This window comes from Larimichthys crocea, chromosome XI, assembly GCF_000972845.2.
Source record: "Larimichthys crocea isolate SSNF chromosome XI, L_crocea_2.0, whole genome shotgun sequence".
NCBI classification, from domain to species: domain Eukaryota; kingdom Metazoa; phylum Chordata; class Actinopteri; family Sciaenidae; genus Larimichthys; species Larimichthys crocea.
The window spans coordinates 5,637,915-5,655,774 of record NC_040021.1 but is presented as its reverse complement, the minus strand read 5'-3'; the positions used below and the strand labels follow the sequence as shown (position 1 = coordinate 5,655,774).

Genomic DNA, 17,860 nt, shown 5'->3' with positions numbered 1-17,860 from the left:
GAGAGGAGAGGAGAGGAGAGGAGAGGAGAGGAGAGGATTTCACATTGAAAGAGAATTGAATTTAAAGAAGGAGGGAAACGAAAGGACAGAGGGAGGGAGAGAGAGAGTCAAGAGCTGCCTGCCGTTATTACCACTGACCCTCCTTGGTACTCAATAGAACTGGTTTATTAGCTTGTGTGTGTGTGTGCATGTCGCTGAAGTGTGTGTTTGTGTGTATTTGTATGTGTTTGTGTGTGTAGTGCTACAAGTGCATTCTTCTGATCAAGTGGAGAATCACATCGGCAGCAATCTCACTTCTCGGTAAGAGAGAGGAAGAAGAGGAGTGTGCGTTTGTATTTAGCTTTATTTGCAAGATGAATTCACACTTTGAAGCGTCTTATATTCTTTTCTGTCAGCACACTGAGTGTGTGTGTGTGTGTGTGTGTGTGTGTGTGTGTGTGTGGTTACTTGGGCCTCAAGAGGAAAAGAAGGTATTTATAGTAGAGAGTGTTTGAAGGAGATATATTGGGGGGGGTGAGACACCTGGTCAAAACCTTCAGAGTGTACAGGAAGTGGACGGTGAGCACAACTGGTAGAGAGTTCCAGGGAGAAAGAGAAGGGCTGGGATCATAAAAGTTATGTTCTTTTACTTTTAGTGTTATAAATAGGGCGTCTGCACCGGGGGGACAACAAGCTCTGCTCCTCCCTTGTACTTTTAAAGCCTGGCTCTCTGTGAAGGCTACTCTATACATCCTGTTAAAGGTAGAAAATGGGCCAGCTTGTTTTTTTTTAGGAAGTTAAAATGTATTTTGAATAAACATCATGTGGTTACTTTGCAATTTATTTGACTTCTTTTTGCGTATTACGGCAGGGAAATATGATCGAATTAGGTCTTGTTTTTGTTTCGCCGCGACCAGCTTTTACAATTTCCAATAATCAACCTCGCTGCCACTTGAGGCTGCCAAGGCGTAAAGTTCCGTCACGCAGTTTTAAATCACTTCAAAGAATAATTATGGCTCGCTGTCAGTGAGTGGAGCAGTGGAAGTATCAGCACTTTTCTCAGAAAGGAGCCATTTTAACGCTCTGTCTCTCTCTGTGTTAACATGCTAAATTATCTACCTACCTACCTGCCGTTGCTAAAAGACTTTTTATATGTTATAACATTGCAAACTAAGAGCAAAGAGCACAAAAAGTTTTGGATTGTTACCGATTTAGTCATGAATATTTAACACTATAGAGAAATACTCAAGTTTCCAAAGCAGGTTTTCAGGAGCTTTAAATATTCTTATTTAACTGTGCTGTTAAAAAGTTTATTTGAAAATGTTTGATTGCCACCTTTGTTCCTGCATCTGCATCTCTTTGTGTTGTACTGAATATTTAAAAAGAAAAAGACAGACAGGAAGGGTGAGGAAGACTGTGGCAGAGAAGTACAAGTGTAAATCTAAATATGGGAAGTGTTCGCATCTCAGACATTTATCTTTTTTTTATACAGCAGCAGCAATCTTCTCTCCAAAAATAAATAAATACCATTTTGAAAAAAATACCACGACGACCACTTTTCTGTCTTTAGTTTTATGATTACAACTCACCATATTACATATTTCTGCACAATACTGGTTCTGCATGATTCAATCAAGGCTTGTGTATTTTTTTGTATTCTTCAAACTGAAATTATATTTCAGTGTTTTATATTTGAACTTGAAATAACTATTACTACTGCTGTATTTCCTCTAGTCCGACTGAACTAACACTGCATGAAAACTATTAATAACACTACTTCATCCATGTTCTTTCTGAATTCCTGATCAAACTATTGACTCAGCTTGAGTAAAAACAAAGTACTTCAGTTAAAATCAGTCATGCTGTCCGCTATGCATCTGCCTCGTGTCATGTCATGTTGACATAAATACACCTGTAAAAGTAATATGATCCCCTCCAGACAGAAGAGCGATCGATTAAGTGCCTCATATCCATACGCATACAGTATTAACAGCAAGACGGTGTTGATTCACCAAAATCCAGATGAATGTGTAAAACCTGAAGCAGCCGTTAAAAGCCCGATGATGTACTGCCAAAGCCCAGATAGCGCTGAATGGCAGCTTACAGCTCAAAGTGTTTTAGTGGACTTATTTGTTAGGCAGCCGCATTAAACGGCTTTCAGCGAAATTCTAAATGGCTGTTTATGGACGGGAAATTGAAAAGCAGAATCACTTAGCAGTGAGTGGATAGTCTATTAGCATGGGAGGAATAGAGTAGCTTATTCCGTTAAAGCCCATAATACAGACAAATTGGCACATTACAATTAATTACCACTAACAACAACAAAAGCGCTGTAGATAATGAAGTGTAATGGCAGGTAGTGCATAGCAGGTATCAATTAGACTAATAAAACAAGAAACAACCCACTGCTGCTTACCTCCTTAATACTGTCATTTGTAATATAAAATATTATTTGACATTATTTCAGCTCCTATACGCTCTCGCTCTTAATGCAGCAGCCAACAGTGCCTCTTTCTTTCTCCTCTCTGTTTACCAGCTGTCCTCTCTTGCTGACTTGAGGCACCATATGGCATCACAACGGCGCAGACACGACCACAAGTGCACGCACAGATCTGTATATTCAGTGATAGACACATACATTTCTATGCACAAACATATCCGTACGCATTTGGCAATCTCCCCAAAAAACATTGTTATTGAGTCTTCTAGTTGCAACTGCACATTTGGATGGACATCGGGGCGTACTTTAGAAAGAGAGGTGTTAAACTTGTTGGTCCTTGGCTGGGTTGCTGGGTGGAGACAGACAAAGTTAGAAAATGGACTGACAATGAGTCAGTTTGCTTTCTGGTGGCAAATGAGGTTTATAAAAAGACTAAAAGGGCAGACAGAGATTCTGCTGCGGACAGCATGGCGAGGCATGTGGACTATGCATGGCAGTGAGCTGAGGCCCTGTGTCCACCAGCAGCTCTAATTTAACTGGCAACACACAGCAAAGGTCTGGATGAAGTGCAACTGAACACCAATAATAATTATCAATGGAAATACCCGCCTAAACATGATACAGCGAGACAGGAATGCAACGTGTAACCAGACGCATTTTCATTTGTTAAAGCATGAAGGAGACCCTGCACAGGAAGTGATGCACAATCTGCAGAAAAACATCCATAAACTAATCTAACACTTGTCTCTCATAAATGAGCAAGCTCAAAGAGGAGCAGCCAAGACCTCCTGTACACTTATTTTAAATTGTAGGTCAGGGGCCTCGTCTTCTTGGTCTGAACAGAGCATCGTCTTGTCTCAGTTTAGAAGGACGTTTAGGATTTTTGCTATTACAGACACATTTTTCCTGACTTTACTGAGAAAAAGACATTTTCATCTCGTCTTAGGATAGAAATGTAGCTATTACAGAACTGTTCAAACTGAGGAATTGTGAAATAAATGAAGATAGAACAGACCCGGTTCTGAATTAGACTGACAAAAATGGAAGCACCACGGTTGTTAGGTCTGTGTGGCAATGACAGTAAAGACGGGGACGACATGAACACTGAAATGTTATAATTGAAGTCTACTCCACCATATGATGTAAGACGATGACGCTTTACTCTGACAGGATGGCACGCACCACCCTCTTGGCACTTCAAATCTTTAATCCTGAGCCGATAACTGGGAAGAAAACTTCCCAAAAAAGTTGTGATTCCCTCTCCTCTACAGACTCATCCAAGCTAAATCCGACCTGGCTATGATAGACAAGAAAAGACTGTCTGTATCCTGTCCTGTACACAGGTATGAAAGCCTGTCTCATGTACATTTGAAACATAGATAGAGCTACGACGAGATGAGCACCGACCGAAGAATTGAGTTTGCGCGTATCGTTAGGATTTCGATACGAGGTCTGAGATAGGAAACAGCCACGGCCATAAGTTTTAGTTTTTAGATAGAGTTTAGTATTTTTCCTATCTCTGAAACTTTCTGTAATGAGGTCTCAGGAGCATGAAGACTTGTTTCCATTCAGTCACCACTAGTTCTAGTTCTCTATAGTCTAGTCATCATCATCCATTACCAATATGTTGGCTATACATGAATTTATTTGATATTTGGATTAGTTTCTAATAAGACATCCTTTGTACAGGGTGTACAAAGGATTTATTAAAAATAAATAGTTTAGCCACTTATTATCTAACCTATTATCATTAATAACTACAGACCTGGTTAATAAAAACCCTTATTAATGACTTACCAACATTTATAAATACATTATTACCGAATAGAAAGAAGTATGTGGCACAACCTGGCAACCAAAACATTGTTCTTATTAATAGCTTATAATAAAACAATAAAACACCACTAAATGATTCATAACAAATAATAAAAACATTACTAACAACCCATAAACCCTTAATACAGAGCGATCCACCAGAAAGTACAGTTGATGTTTTTTGGTAGAAAGTGTGTGACCGAGATTCTTTCTCAAGCTGCTGATGTTAGACTTTCTGACAAACCTGTCACCGAAGACCTTCACACAGTGCTGCAGAAACAGGACAAAGCATTCCTTTCACCACGGGAAAAAATATGAAAGGTACAAGGTTGCATACTCAATTATGCAAGAAAATGAATACATATTAATTCAGCTTCATCAAGCACTCTGCCCTCATTGCATACCTCAGCTCGCACATGAGCTATTCAGCTCGTTCGACATTCAGTCGACTGCCATGCGACGAAACTGAGCATAAGGCTTTGGGTGTAGTTTCTTCAGAGCTATAAGGTTTACCTTGACTGCTACATTAATTACAACAACACTTTTGTTAATCGTCATTGAAAAGCTTAAATGACTGAATACTAACTCGTAATTTCAGGCTGTGGGCAGTTCCAGTTCAGCACAAAAACAGCCAAAATGTTCTGGATTTCGAGCGAGCCGCCCGGATGGTGAAAGGACTATATTTACTCGGGCTTCGTCACCACATGACAGTACAGCCTGAAGTTTTAACAAGACTAGCATCCAGAGAGACTTCTCATTAGTCCTGGGCTGGTAAAGAAGCTCACAGCTAATGGAACAAGAATGTCAGTCCACTAATAAATGTGCTGTGGACAGAAAGCTAGATGGACAATGAGACATGAGAGTAGAGTGCTCAGAAAACGGTTAATGAGCAGCAGATTCTGTCTTCAATTGGGAACGGCGGACTGCAGACCTGATTTATTTTCCAAATAGTCATTTTTAGGAACATCGACAACGGCTTTACTTTTAAGATTGCAATTATTGTTTATTATTTATTATTATTTTAGTTATTTAAATACTGATAAACTGTCAAAACAGATTTTTTTAGATTCAGATAAACAATGATGAATTGAGTCATTTCCAGTTCCATATGTAGTCATAATGAACTTCACTATACTTCCAAATTAAAAAAAATATATCAAAGTTTGAGTATAATTGTGTTTTCAAGAGTGTGTTTTTCTGTGTGTGTGTGTTACCTGTCACATCGAGGCCCTGTGTATCCAGGCTGACACTGGTCGCACAGCAACTCCCCTTCTTCACCTAGGTGGCAGGTGGGGCTGAAGCTATTGTAGTTTCCATGACGACGGTGTTGTTGTTGTTGTTGTTGTTGTTGTTGTTGTTGATGAATACGATAGCGTTGTCCCAGTGTGGAGAGCGGAAGGAGGAAGAGTAGGAAGAGGAGAGAACAGAGGCGAGTCAAGGCCATTGTTTGTCTCCCCATACCCACCCACACACACACACACACACACACACACACCTGTGTCCTTACTTTCACTTTTCAGTCCTCACATTCACACACACACACTTAATTCCCTCACTCTTACACACACCCCTGGATTTGAAAACACTCTTCCTGCCTACGGACTGTAACCTAAATGAACTGAGGGAGAGAGACAGACAGAGTAAAGTGAGAGTCTCTTTCCTTCGTTCTGTCACCCTCCCACTTCCATAAACTATAGATAGTTCTGCTAGCTCGGGTTCCAGGCCCCAGACAGACTGACTGACTGACTGACTGACTGACTGACTGACTGACTGACTGACTGACTGACGGTCACAGTCCAGTGCATGTAAACAACGCAAAATGTGTAGAATATGTGTGTACGTGTAATGGGGATTGTACAAAACCAGCGTAACGTAAGTCAAGGTGCTGTGGCAGTGCATGCTTTTAGTTTAACGGGTGTTCACGTATATAAACAAAAACCTGAACTGCACTGAACTATAGATATTAGTCATATACAGCACTTGCAGAACATATATATTGGTAAATCAAGGTACTTTATACAGTTAAAAAGAATAAAAATCACTGTAAAGCACATTAAAAAATTCCCTGATATAACTTATAACATATAAACAGTAAAATCTATGGCAGTAAAAATTTTATTGGTGACTATGCGACTGTGAAAATTGGTAATTGAGGTAACTGTATTGCTGGAATGAAGGCAGAGGGAAGTTGACAGTGTATCAAGTCATCAAAAAAAGTCGGTTGCCTGGTGGTATCCTGATATATCGGGTCACGCCCAGCAACACAATACACGATTATCAAAAGTGTCCAAAGACTTCGTTCAACAACAAGACACACGCGCAGAAAGCATTTGGAAAGCGCCTCCGCCAAGGCGCAATCATCCAAATGAGTTCCTCTAATAATAGAACGTGTTTAAATCTTTTAATCTGCATCTGATCTGAAGATCTACATCAAAATACAAATAGTCAGAGACAATCATGCAGATTGTTTGGAGTATATCTAAACCCCGGGTATGTTAGGGCTGTTTATGAGGATTAATTGTGATTAATTGTCAAGTGACTCAGACTCTAGAGGTGACTCATCATCTATATTTGGTTACAACTGCACAATTTGTAAAGAAATATGGCAAATGCGGTCGTTTTTTTGTAAGGACAGTGGTGGAAATATATTTTTTAAATATAAATCGGGTAAACTTTAACTACATTTTACATTGATTTAGATCCCACTGACTGAAACCTCTTTGGCAGTGAGGTAATTAAGCTCGGATGGAACTAAAGAGTAACAGGATTCATTGAAAATCAGCACCCCGCTTCCTGTGCTGAAACTAATATGTACATCACTTTATTGGATGTTCATAAGAGCTCAGAAATTACTGCTAGCTGGAACAGAGTGCAGAGGCTGGCTGGCTGGCTGGCTGGCTGGCTGACTATTTGAGTGATTGGCTCCAGCGACCCTAAGGGACGAGATGGCTATTCTGAGGGACTGAAAGGCGCAGCACCTTCAAGCTATTATTACTGCAGGGGTTAGAGGGAGAGTAGAGGAGAGCTGAGAGACAGACAGAGAGAGAGAGAGAGAGAGAGTTGTATCTTTCTTTAGCTCTGAGAGTTTTGGCCATGACGTGTCACGAGTGCATGAAGATTCTCAGCTGCTACTGCCTGTGTGTGTGTGTGTGTGTGAGTGTGTGTGTGTGTGTCCACATTAGTGACATCCGTGTACCTAACACACAGCATCTCTCGCTGGTCATTTGGAGAAACTGCAGATCCAAAATCATAGACATACACTAAACTTTAACCAATGCTTCTGGATAGTTTGTTCTATTAAGTCTATATTTACTAAGTGTCTGTCAGAAAGTCTTCAAAAAACACGACATACTTCACATGAAAATTGAAAATTATGTTACTAGTAGCAACAACTGTCGGCTTGAGTTCCAAAGTTAACTTACAGTATTAAATCTGCCATTTTGTCAAATTTCAACGTGATTACATATTTGTAATCTAACTCTTAACTCTCTAACTGTCATTTGATTTGTTGTCCAACTGCTTCCAGGAAACTATTTTGTCCTTTAGTGGCAGTGTGTTTAGCTTATTGACAGTATATAATTAGTGGACAGAGCTTCCAGGTCTACAGTATGAAGTGACACTGACATGATTTGTCTTAAACCTGCATTATTTCTAATGGCCACCAGGGGGCGGTTCCACTGGCTGCAACAGTGAGGTCAGTTACATCCCTATGGGGAAATAAACCTGCTTCCCCCCATTGATGTATTAACTCAGTAAACAGTTTTCGCATGAGCTCATGGTCTTAGGTGGTTCAAGTCTTCTTACATCAGATGATGTTCAATTTGTAATTTACAAATATGTAGGTTTACACTTTGTTTAGCTCATTGCATAGCTTTGCACCTACACGAGAGTCCACAACAGCTACTAAACTGCCCCTGTAGTGAGGCTGTTTGTTAGCTACTGTTTCTAACTTCAGAGTTGATCAGAGCCAACAATGACCATCGTCCAAGCCAACAAACCAATGTACCGAGATGTTATAGCAGGGCCAGCACAGGATAAGCAATAAACATGAATGAACGAATGACACTTTCTTGAACTTGTTTCAAGAATGGTTAAATCTGGGGCAACTTGACTTGATAGTAGATCAACTTCAGAGCCAAAAAAGCCTCTCGGATGAGAGGCGAAACGTCTTCACTGATCTACAACAAGTTGCCCCAGATTTAACCCTTCTCGAAGAAAGCCAACCTGGATGAATCTCGACAGACTTATTTAACTTGAACAATCGTGATTCGAGGTTGTGAAGAAGGAACAGAATGTGCAGTTTCTCATACAAATGGAATATGATATACAATAAACTTAATGACTTGTGGGAGGTTTGAGTTTTCTAGCCATAATTATGCTGATTCTGTCAACGGTGATGACATTTCCACCCACGGGCATGATGTTTCTCTACTTTTATTGACGCCTCTACCTGTGGTGATATTTCTTCTCATGTCATCGCAATTATATTCTTTCCCACAGTGATGAAGCCTCTGTTTTGTTAAAGACAAAAAAAAAAACATGTAGTCTTGAGTGTCAGGAGAGGAGTGGAATACATAATGAAGAGACGGTAAAAAAAAAAAAGGGACTAGGAGCAGTGATTGACTGAAGCGTTGATTAAACTTGTGCGGTCATGGCAGCGCTCGCCTCAGTGTCTTCACAACCTACTTGTTGCTAGGAAGATTGAGCGGGCAGGTGCAGGGCTGACAGTCCGCAGGTGACCCACGGGTGGCGTTGCCATAGTAACCAGGTAGGCAGGTGTCGCAGTGGGGGCCTGTGGTTTGGTGGGAGCAGTCCTAGAGGAGACACGGGGCGGGTTAAAGTTCATTTATATCAGGAAAAACAAACCGTGTGATCAGTTAACTCAAGGCAGTTTCTGCAATAATAAAAATCTTTGCTCACACTCCGTCGTGTTAATATTGGCGTTAATAACGCTGCTGGAAAGAAACAAAATACAATTAAATGAGTTTTCTTCCATAACATTTAATTTAGTGCAGCGAAGCGATCGTTCCTTTTTTTTTTAACATATCGCAAAAAGAATGAGGCGTTAATTCCAAGTTAAGACTGTGCAAAGAGGAACAACAGACCTGCTCTATTTCTGTGTAATTAGGGTCACACTTTGCTTCTAGAGGTTAAATGTTAGAACGGTAAAAACAGACGGCACTGCAACAAGAAGAGCAGACGTTTGTTGATACATTTTTACAAAATCAAAATTGTTATCGAAGAAAGATATCAAACCACTGCAGCAGCAGGGGGAACAATCTCAAGGAGGTCAAGGTTAATGATGTTTTCCAGGATTGCCATCATATTTTGTTACCATACTGTAGTAACCAAACACATGGGATTATTGCTTGATTATTGCTTCTCTTGCAAACTTCTAAAGGCTCAAGGTTTGTGGTATGGGCGGCAGAATAAATGTAACAAAACTTTATTGTTCTGGCTCTGAATTAATTAGATTTATTTTCAGTATTATTTGTTGACATATTCATAACATTTCTTTCTTTTGTGATTGTCTTATTGCCAAGACAGAGTGCCACATGAATGTTGCATGCATGGAAATGTGTGAGATGACCTCCAACAACATGACATCCAGTGTGTATCTGCCCATGATCTGAAAATAAAACCAGCGACACTACAAGTCCAGTTTAAATCCATCCTTTGCCTCAACTAACAGTAATAATTCCTTAATGACTAACTCCAAAGCTGGCGAAAAAAATAAAGTTAATTAAAAACACTTCTTCAGCGTGACATTTCTTTGGTGTGATGCGATGAATAAAAATAGTCATTTTGTATTTTAACATTTCAGTTTGAGATTCTGAGGGGTCATATTACAAATTACAGTGAGATGAAATTGTGTTCAGTCCCCTGGAGAAAGAAAACAGGTTGTATATTTTCGTTTTCTGGACCAACACATCCCTGTTTTTATACATCCGACTACAACAACAGTCACAGTGTCATCATTGCTACTGTCTGCGTATAAACATGTCAGTTATGTTCCGAATCATTTCCTCCTCGGATCAGATGTGTCTTCACACCCTGACACATACACACTAGTGTGTTAACCTATAGGACCACGGCATCATTCAGTCACTCAATTGTAGCCAGAGAACTCAATCCTGAGGGAAGGAGGTGTGCGTCCACCTGTCTGTCTGTCTGACACTCTATATGAATATATACAGGAGGTGTCGTCTGTGCGGTTGTTTGTGCGCACGTCCGTGAGTGATTTTCTGTCAAGCTGTCTTTCTCTCTGTCGATGTATGCGTGCGTGTGCGTCTGCTTGTCTGTCTGTCTTTTTATGGCTCAGTGTGTGTGTGTGTGTGTGTACACTGAGGTGTGTATATTAGTGTGTGTGTGTTCATCCCTCTGACATATCGCTGCATCCTCCTCATCTATGATAAAACATAACATGGTGATACAAAACCCACAGCTCTGTGTGTGTGTGTGTGTGTGTGCTGCGGTGTGTGTGTGTATGTGTGTATTTATTTGATGCTAACTGACAGCTTAAGCCTGAGGCAATGTGTAGACTGGGGAGTGTGTGTGTGTGTGTGTGTGTGTGTGTGTGTGCAGTTCAGCAGGTTGCCGCGTGTGTGTGTGTGTGTTTGTATATCGTGGACATATGTAAATGTGTGTTTGTGAATGTTTTTGTGTTGAGCTGCAGCTCCTCTGAATGGCCACTAGATGGCGACTCAAAGAAAAAAGTAATTTAACATTTTTATAAGTTGACTATGTTAGATGTAAAAATGTCAGCTCATGTACTCGTGACAGGCAGGTTACTAATTATGTTACCTTAATGATGATAAATCGAGTGACAGCTATAAAATAGAAATTATGAGTGGATGATGTGAACTGTGAACTTCCCTGGCAAACACAGTTACTTCATGTCGGCTTCTTTTGATTATTTTTGAGTCAACTTGTTGCTCATCTTACCAGGCAGTGTCCTGTGACCTCGTGGCATTGTGTAGCGTGTCCGTGGCAATGACAAGCGTCACAAAAACCATTATACAGAATCCCATTGACCCGCCGAAAACCAGGAATGCATGTCTGAAACACACACACACACACACAGTTAGAAAGACACAGTTGTCTGTCTTCAAGCTGCTGTAGTTATGGAGTAATTACCCCATGATCCTCTAATTAGCACCTCAAGTGTGTGTGCAACTGTTCACGTTACGCTGAGCGTTTCAGGTTTGTATGCTTGACTTTTAAAAACAGAACGTGTATGCATGTGTGTGAGCGCAGCAGTAAGTCAGCTGTATTCTGAAACTAAACACTGCTGTGACCTTGTTCTTTCAGTTTTGCGTCTGAGGCTCTAAAAGAAAACCGAGACGAACCTTTTTAAAAGGCAGCGCTACAAGTAACACATTTAAGAATCAGGTATTCTGCAAGCAAAAATACAATAAAACCACGCTTTAGGGATCTCACTGATGTGTTTGATGTTGCTCATTTACTATAAATTACACAGAAATCCTGCTGACGCTGCTCAAAGTGTACCACAGGTTTTTATTTCCCAAAAAACTAATTTCCTTTCCAGGGAGCCATCAGATCTGTTTTCACCGTGGGATGAAAAACTTGCAAAGACTCAAATTGCGCTTGAGATATTGCAGGTTATGTTATACCTGATAGCTCTGTGTTATTAATGGCTTCATGTAGAGTTCACTGTTTTTGCAAGCTCTGAAGTATAAACACTTTGCAGCGATGACCGAAAACAGGTTGGGAATTTTGCAGAACTTGCACAGGCGATGATTGCTGAGTATTAATAAGTCGATTTGATCTAATCTGCATATTTTGTAGACATTTTACATTTTCGGTAGCTTCACAGTGCTTTTACTTACATATTATTATTATTATTGTTTCTGATTCCTGTTAATTATTATTAAAAATACATTGAAAGTGCAGTGGATGTGTCTCTGTGTGTTTACCTCGCAGGAAGTTCCAGCATATCCAGGAGGACAAGAGCAGATTTCCACAGCTGATGCTCGGCTCTCTCCCCTGGCAGAGGGATCAGCTATCTGCATTGAGAATGAGTGAAGTCTACGGACATACAGGCAGAATTTAGTAATGGGCTTCAACAATAAAGTTGTCATATTTACGTTACAGGGGGTTTATTCCCAGGCTATAAGAATAAGCTGCCTCTCTACCTGTACACAGCGCTCGTTTCTGTGCTGTAAGAGGCCCGGACCATCACGCTGGTAACGTTGGCTAACACGGACAAGAACTCCCTCCGACTAATCGACTGGCCGCTCTCTGAAACCTGGAAGTTCTCTGGAAGGAGAACTATGTGATTGGTACTCGGTGAAGACGGGTACACCTGCTGGCCATACCTCCTGTCAATGATCTTGATCCCGCCTCCCTGACACAGAGAAAATAGAAAGAAACATTTTTAATTTGTCTTCTTCTTTGTTGCAGTTCATCTTTAATTTCAGAAATCTAAAGTGGATATTCCCCAAAACATAAATACTGCAGGAAAACCTCTTAAAGCACCAAAAAAAACAACAACAACAGCAAGAGTGAATAATGAGTCATTAGGTAATGAGCTGCACTTTCTATTGACGTTCTGAATGGACTGGATGCAAAGTGAATTGAGCCCAGGCCCGGTATCTGACTATCTCTTGTTGAGTACAGATCAATGGCATGTAGCAGCTAACGCAGAGCGACAACTACTGATGGAAGGAGAGAGAGAGAGAGAGAGAGAGAGAGAGAGAGAGAGAGAGTGCTTACCATGCCAATAAACCATTAAATAAAAGCTAATTGAAGCTAACATGGATGGAGGGATAGACTGACAGAGAGGAGTAGCAGGGCCGAGAGATGGAAAGAAAGAGAAGAGGGAGATGGACAACGAAAAAGACAAAGACACCTCAGTTTTTTATTAAACTTTTACTTTTACTCTCTTTTATTGTCTCTCATAAGCATAAGGTTGCCACCTATATTTTTATATTTCTTACTGTGCAAAAAAAAAATCCCATGAAGACACCAAAGCATTAGTCGGCCTGTCAATACTTCACATCCTCCCTGAGGTGTCCGCTCCTTCAGATACGGTTGACAGAGAAATGAGTGGGAACCAGTAAGCTGGCAAAGAGAGTGGTGGTGGTACTCCATTTACTCATTTACTCAGTTCAACATAACTCCTTCCTGCCAAATTGTTGATTTATTAATGGTTTGTAAGGGAGGCCTTGATCTCAACAAGTTGTTTACATCATAAAGAAGTAGTGGTCCAGTCCACTTGATATCAAACTGGGCTCTGTTCTAGATTTAACATCTTGTTTTCTCCAAGATATATCTGCACGAGTGAGCATTAAAATGTAATCTGTAAACAAATGAAAGCAAATCAGGTTTTTATCTTGTTGTTCCGCGCTGAATGAGAAACTCCAGATGAACATATTCACAGTACATTGTTGGTATTATTCTCATGAAAGGCTCGGTGTTCGCTTTGCTTTTGGAGCTGTGCTGATGGAGGCTGATCAAGTAGGCAGGACTGAGAGAAAAAACATGGAAATCAACAAAGCCCGCACAGACAAACAAAGACAGGCAGATTATTGTCTATTCAGATCCCACAAAGTTACAACCCGAGGCACGAGCTTCTTCCTGCGCTTCACAAAGACCGGCGCGGCAGACAATATCACAACTTGATGTAGATACGCGGGGAGTAAACAGTGCGGGGAAAAAAAGAGAGAGACAAGACGAGACAAAGGCTGAAGGAGAGACAGTGAGGAGGGAGAGAGACGGTTGACAGTGTGTAGGTGGCTCATTATCGTCATCGTTTGGTGAGGCTTTTTGTTGACAACAAGGCCGACACTTGTCCTCCTCTCCTCCTCCTCCTCCTCCTCTTCCTCCCATCTCCTCCCCTGTCTGTCGATCCCACCGACACGTCTTTAAATAACGCAAGCTCATTGGTCTGTGACTAGCCATCACTCACTTCTTTCCTCATTCTTCACTCCCATTTCCTCGTCCCTTCCCTTCATTCTCCCCTTTCCTCTCTTCCTCTGCGTTTATTTCCTTTCCTGTTTCTTTCCTCTTTGTTTCCAACTGTCTTCATTTTTTTCTTCCTTCGTTTCTTTCCTTTCTTTCTCCTCCCTCCCACTCTTTTTCCTCTTCTTCCCTCTTCCCTCCTTTCCCTTTCATCCACTTTCTTCCTCTCTGTTTGCATTTTGATGGCACGCAATTTAAAGTTTGCTCCTCCTGAGATTGTGTTTCCACAGGATGAAACTTTTAATGTATCTCTGACTTCTTTTCTAGTCGGCGCCTGAAAAAGTTCCACAGGTTTATTGCAGGGTATTACAGACGCAGGATTTGACGGCAACTATTCTAAATAAAACTTCCTCTTCTTTAACGCGTCGTTGGTTAGAAAGTTGTTGGCGGATCATTTCTGCTGCTCTTGCACAGTGTGAACATGCAGGAACACAAACACACACACACACACACACACACACACACACACCAATTTGCTTATGTGCCTGTTTGTGTTTGTGTGCGTACTTTACACCTACCCACACACGCACACACACACACAATGTTGTTTAGTGATATAGGAGATATAAACAGTTAACTAATAGTGTTGCTGCTTTGCTTATTGCTGCCATACATCATATCACAACCTGCTCATTATGAAGACAGAAAGAGAGAGAGAGAGAGAGGAAGGAGACTCTCTATCTGCATTTTTTATTGCTAAGTTCAGCATTTCTCTGCCAGCTGTAGCTACTCCGTGTGTGCTAGTGTGTGTGTGTGTGTGTGTGTGTCTGCTTTTAACAGCTTTTATTTGCTACTTCATTTAGCGGTTTTCACTGGTGCAAAAGTCAATGTCTTGTGGGAGAAGATAAATAATGCTGCCGACACAAATAAACACATAATAACGCACGCGTTCACACTCGTGTTCCTGTGGGTTTTTTTCTTCGGGTTGTGAACATTTCTATCCCAGTCCAAAAAAAAATAAAAAATAAAACACACACGTGTTAAAAGTGTTAGCGACACTCCTGGTCGATGCCCTTGACCGAGGTGCTGCCCACAGAAGTGGAGCTCGTTTGATGGGCTCTGCACTGCTCCGAAGGAATCTCCCCGAAAATGTAATGTTTAATAAAGCACAACTTTGAAAAAAATCACAACCTATTACACACGCCATATAAAACAGTGCATGCAGTTAAACAGCCCTTCATTAGACTTTATTAGAAATGCCAAAGCTGTGTGATGTCTTTATCTCGTTAACTTACCTCTATGATCAGGTCACGTTCTGAGGTGACTCTAACGGCCCTTTGTTCTTGTTGGTCTGTAGTGTAGGACACAGTGTAGACCACACTCCCTCCATACGCTGAAAGCTGAAGACAGAGAAACACACATTACTATCTTTATGTTACTTGACAAACTCTTTAGAATTACAGCAACACAGGTAGAGTTGACAACCTGACTCACAAAGTCATACCAGACCAAGTGAAACCGAGTGAAATTGAAAAGAGAAAGTGTGTTTTATTGTTGATTATTTTTGCTTTTTGTAAGAGGAAGCACATGTTAGTTAGTGCATCAATATTTGAAGATTAAGAGGGCAAATAGAACCAATAAGGACGCACATTTATAAATACTCCTATGTTGAATGTATGACCCACCCTACTCTGCCTAAGATGGGTTTACCCTCTCCAATCTCACTCCTCATGCTTAAACCAACCAAACCAACGATGACTAGCTGATCTGAGGCAGAGCATGTTGGTCATCCTAGACAAAGATATATCACACCCCTGGACTGAGGTAGTGACTATGATGGCTACAACCTGAGGACTTAAAGACAGTTTTACTTTAAAGATATGCTGTGGAGTGTGTGACCTTTACTAATGTTACAGAGCAGTTTCTCCATCAAGAACATGAGGGTGCTCGAGGACGCGCCGTCAACTGTTTCACATTTTTCCAGTGATCTAAGGTTGCAGTAATGTGCCAATATACACTTAAACAAGACTGTGAGCTCGTAAACATGAACAAAAAAATGCATGTTTCAAATTATTTTAAGAAAAATTGACTTTGAAAGTGTTTCTTTTTTTATTTTTTGGAATACAAACAATGTGTTTTGGTGAACAACAATGAATTTAAACTTAAATCAGTGCTGAAATAAAAGTCAATGAAGAAGAGAGGAAGTCAAAAGGAATTATGCAAGATATTAACTGCAGTAACTTTATCAACAGTCAACAAGATGGGAGCTAAATGTGGAAAAAATTTGACCTCCTGTGTATACACTACTGTCTTTAGTCAGTCACACAGTGTATCTGACTTGTTTTTAAGAATCTGTTGAAAAGTATTTCTGCAGAAAACAAATCTGATGTAGTCAAATAAAGTCTAAAAAGTCTCATTATAGCATAAAAACATGACGAATCGAAGAATTCGAAATAACATTCACTGAATATTTTGTTGACAAATCTTGTTTAAGTCCTGTTTGACATGAACAATGAACACCGAGCGCGCCACTACGATTCCAACAGCAACACAACAAATCCGGCTTCTCCTACTAATGATAGCGTTTCCCTAAAAAAAGAAAATAAATAAACTCTTATTAATGTTTCAAAAAAAAAAAAAGTAAGCGGAACAAGAATATGCCACAATCTTTGTTGTCTTGTGCGTTTCGGTGCAGAGTTTCTGTCGAGTCCACAGAATGAGCTTTAGGTGGAGAAACGCTGCGTCGGCATGATCCTGAAATTTATTATTCCGCTCCAACCTGAACAGTAATGGGTGGGAGAGCGAGATAATAATGCCACCATAAAAACAGAGAGAGGGGGACATTGAGGAAAGAGAGAGAGAGAGAGACGAAGAAATAGAGCCGGAGTCAGAGAGAGATAGAGAGGGTGTAAGAGGTGGGCTTAATGCCTCTATAAACCTCTGCCATTCTACATCATTACTCTCGGTTCTTAAAGCGAGAGGAGGAATCACCCATTTCACAGCTGACTGAAAATACACACACGCGCGCGTACACACTAGTGGGCATGGAGGTGTACTTGGGTGGACGTTTTATTGACTAACACTTATTCTCCATCTAACCTCATTTGCAGATTTGGAGTCCAGAAGACAGTAAAATCATAGTTTAAACCCACACAGCACAGCCTACACACACACACACATCAGGCACTTGTGCCGCTCAACCTCCTTCGCCGTTCGCTTATCTGCAACCCCTGTAGGGACGCTGAGCATTCACACTTACTGTAAGTCTCTTATACAAAGACAAAAAATTCGAGTTTGTTCCACTGCAACCCAAAAAAAAAAGAAGCGGCGTGATGAAAGTCAAAGACAGCACAGAATAAGAGCTTTCACACAATATGACACATAATGTGACAATGGAACACTTGTTTCTGCTCCATTTTTTACAACTGAATCTACTAGCAAAGTTTCAGAAGCAGGACCATGCCACTTCTGATATTCTTATGAATACCCTCCTCACCCTCTCCTCCTTCCACCCACGAGTTTCCTACTTTCCGTAGGGTCCTGAGGCCGGTCAGTCAGGTACTGACTACGGGAGATTCTGCACTGAATTCCCCCACAGCGCAGCAACAGGCCGGAGAAGTCTTTTAATTTTGTTTATCTGACGTATCTTGATGTCCGTGTAGTCTTTGTTAGTGACGCTGAAGACTTCTATGCACACGAAAT

The 17,860-nt window shown here is 40.7% G+C and overlaps 1 protein-coding gene across 8 annotated transcripts in view; it reads right to left on the bottom strand.

Annotated features, from left to right (window-relative positions):
• Nucleotides 1-17,860, bottom strand: part of lama2 (laminin, alpha 2) — a 163,910-nt gene that overhangs the window by 74,125 nt on the left and 71,925 nt on the right. For all 8 annotated transcript variants that reach the window (XM_019261645.2, XM_019261641.2, XM_019261643.2 and 5 more), the window contains exons 15-20: nucleotides 15,454-15,558; nucleotides 12,391-12,602; nucleotides 12,172-12,283; nucleotides 11,180-11,293; nucleotides 8,921-9,048; nucleotides 5,449-5,535 (exon numbers count right to left, since the gene is read on the bottom strand). In XM_019261645.2, coding sequence (XP_019117190.2) covers nucleotides 5,449-5,535; nucleotides 8,921-9,048; nucleotides 11,180-11,293; nucleotides 12,172-12,283; nucleotides 12,391-12,602; nucleotides 15,454-15,558 — 758 coding nt within the window. The remainder of the gene's footprint in view (nucleotides 1-5,448; nucleotides 5,536-8,920; nucleotides 9,049-11,179; nucleotides 11,294-12,171; nucleotides 12,284-12,390; nucleotides 12,603-15,453; nucleotides 15,559-17,860) is intronic.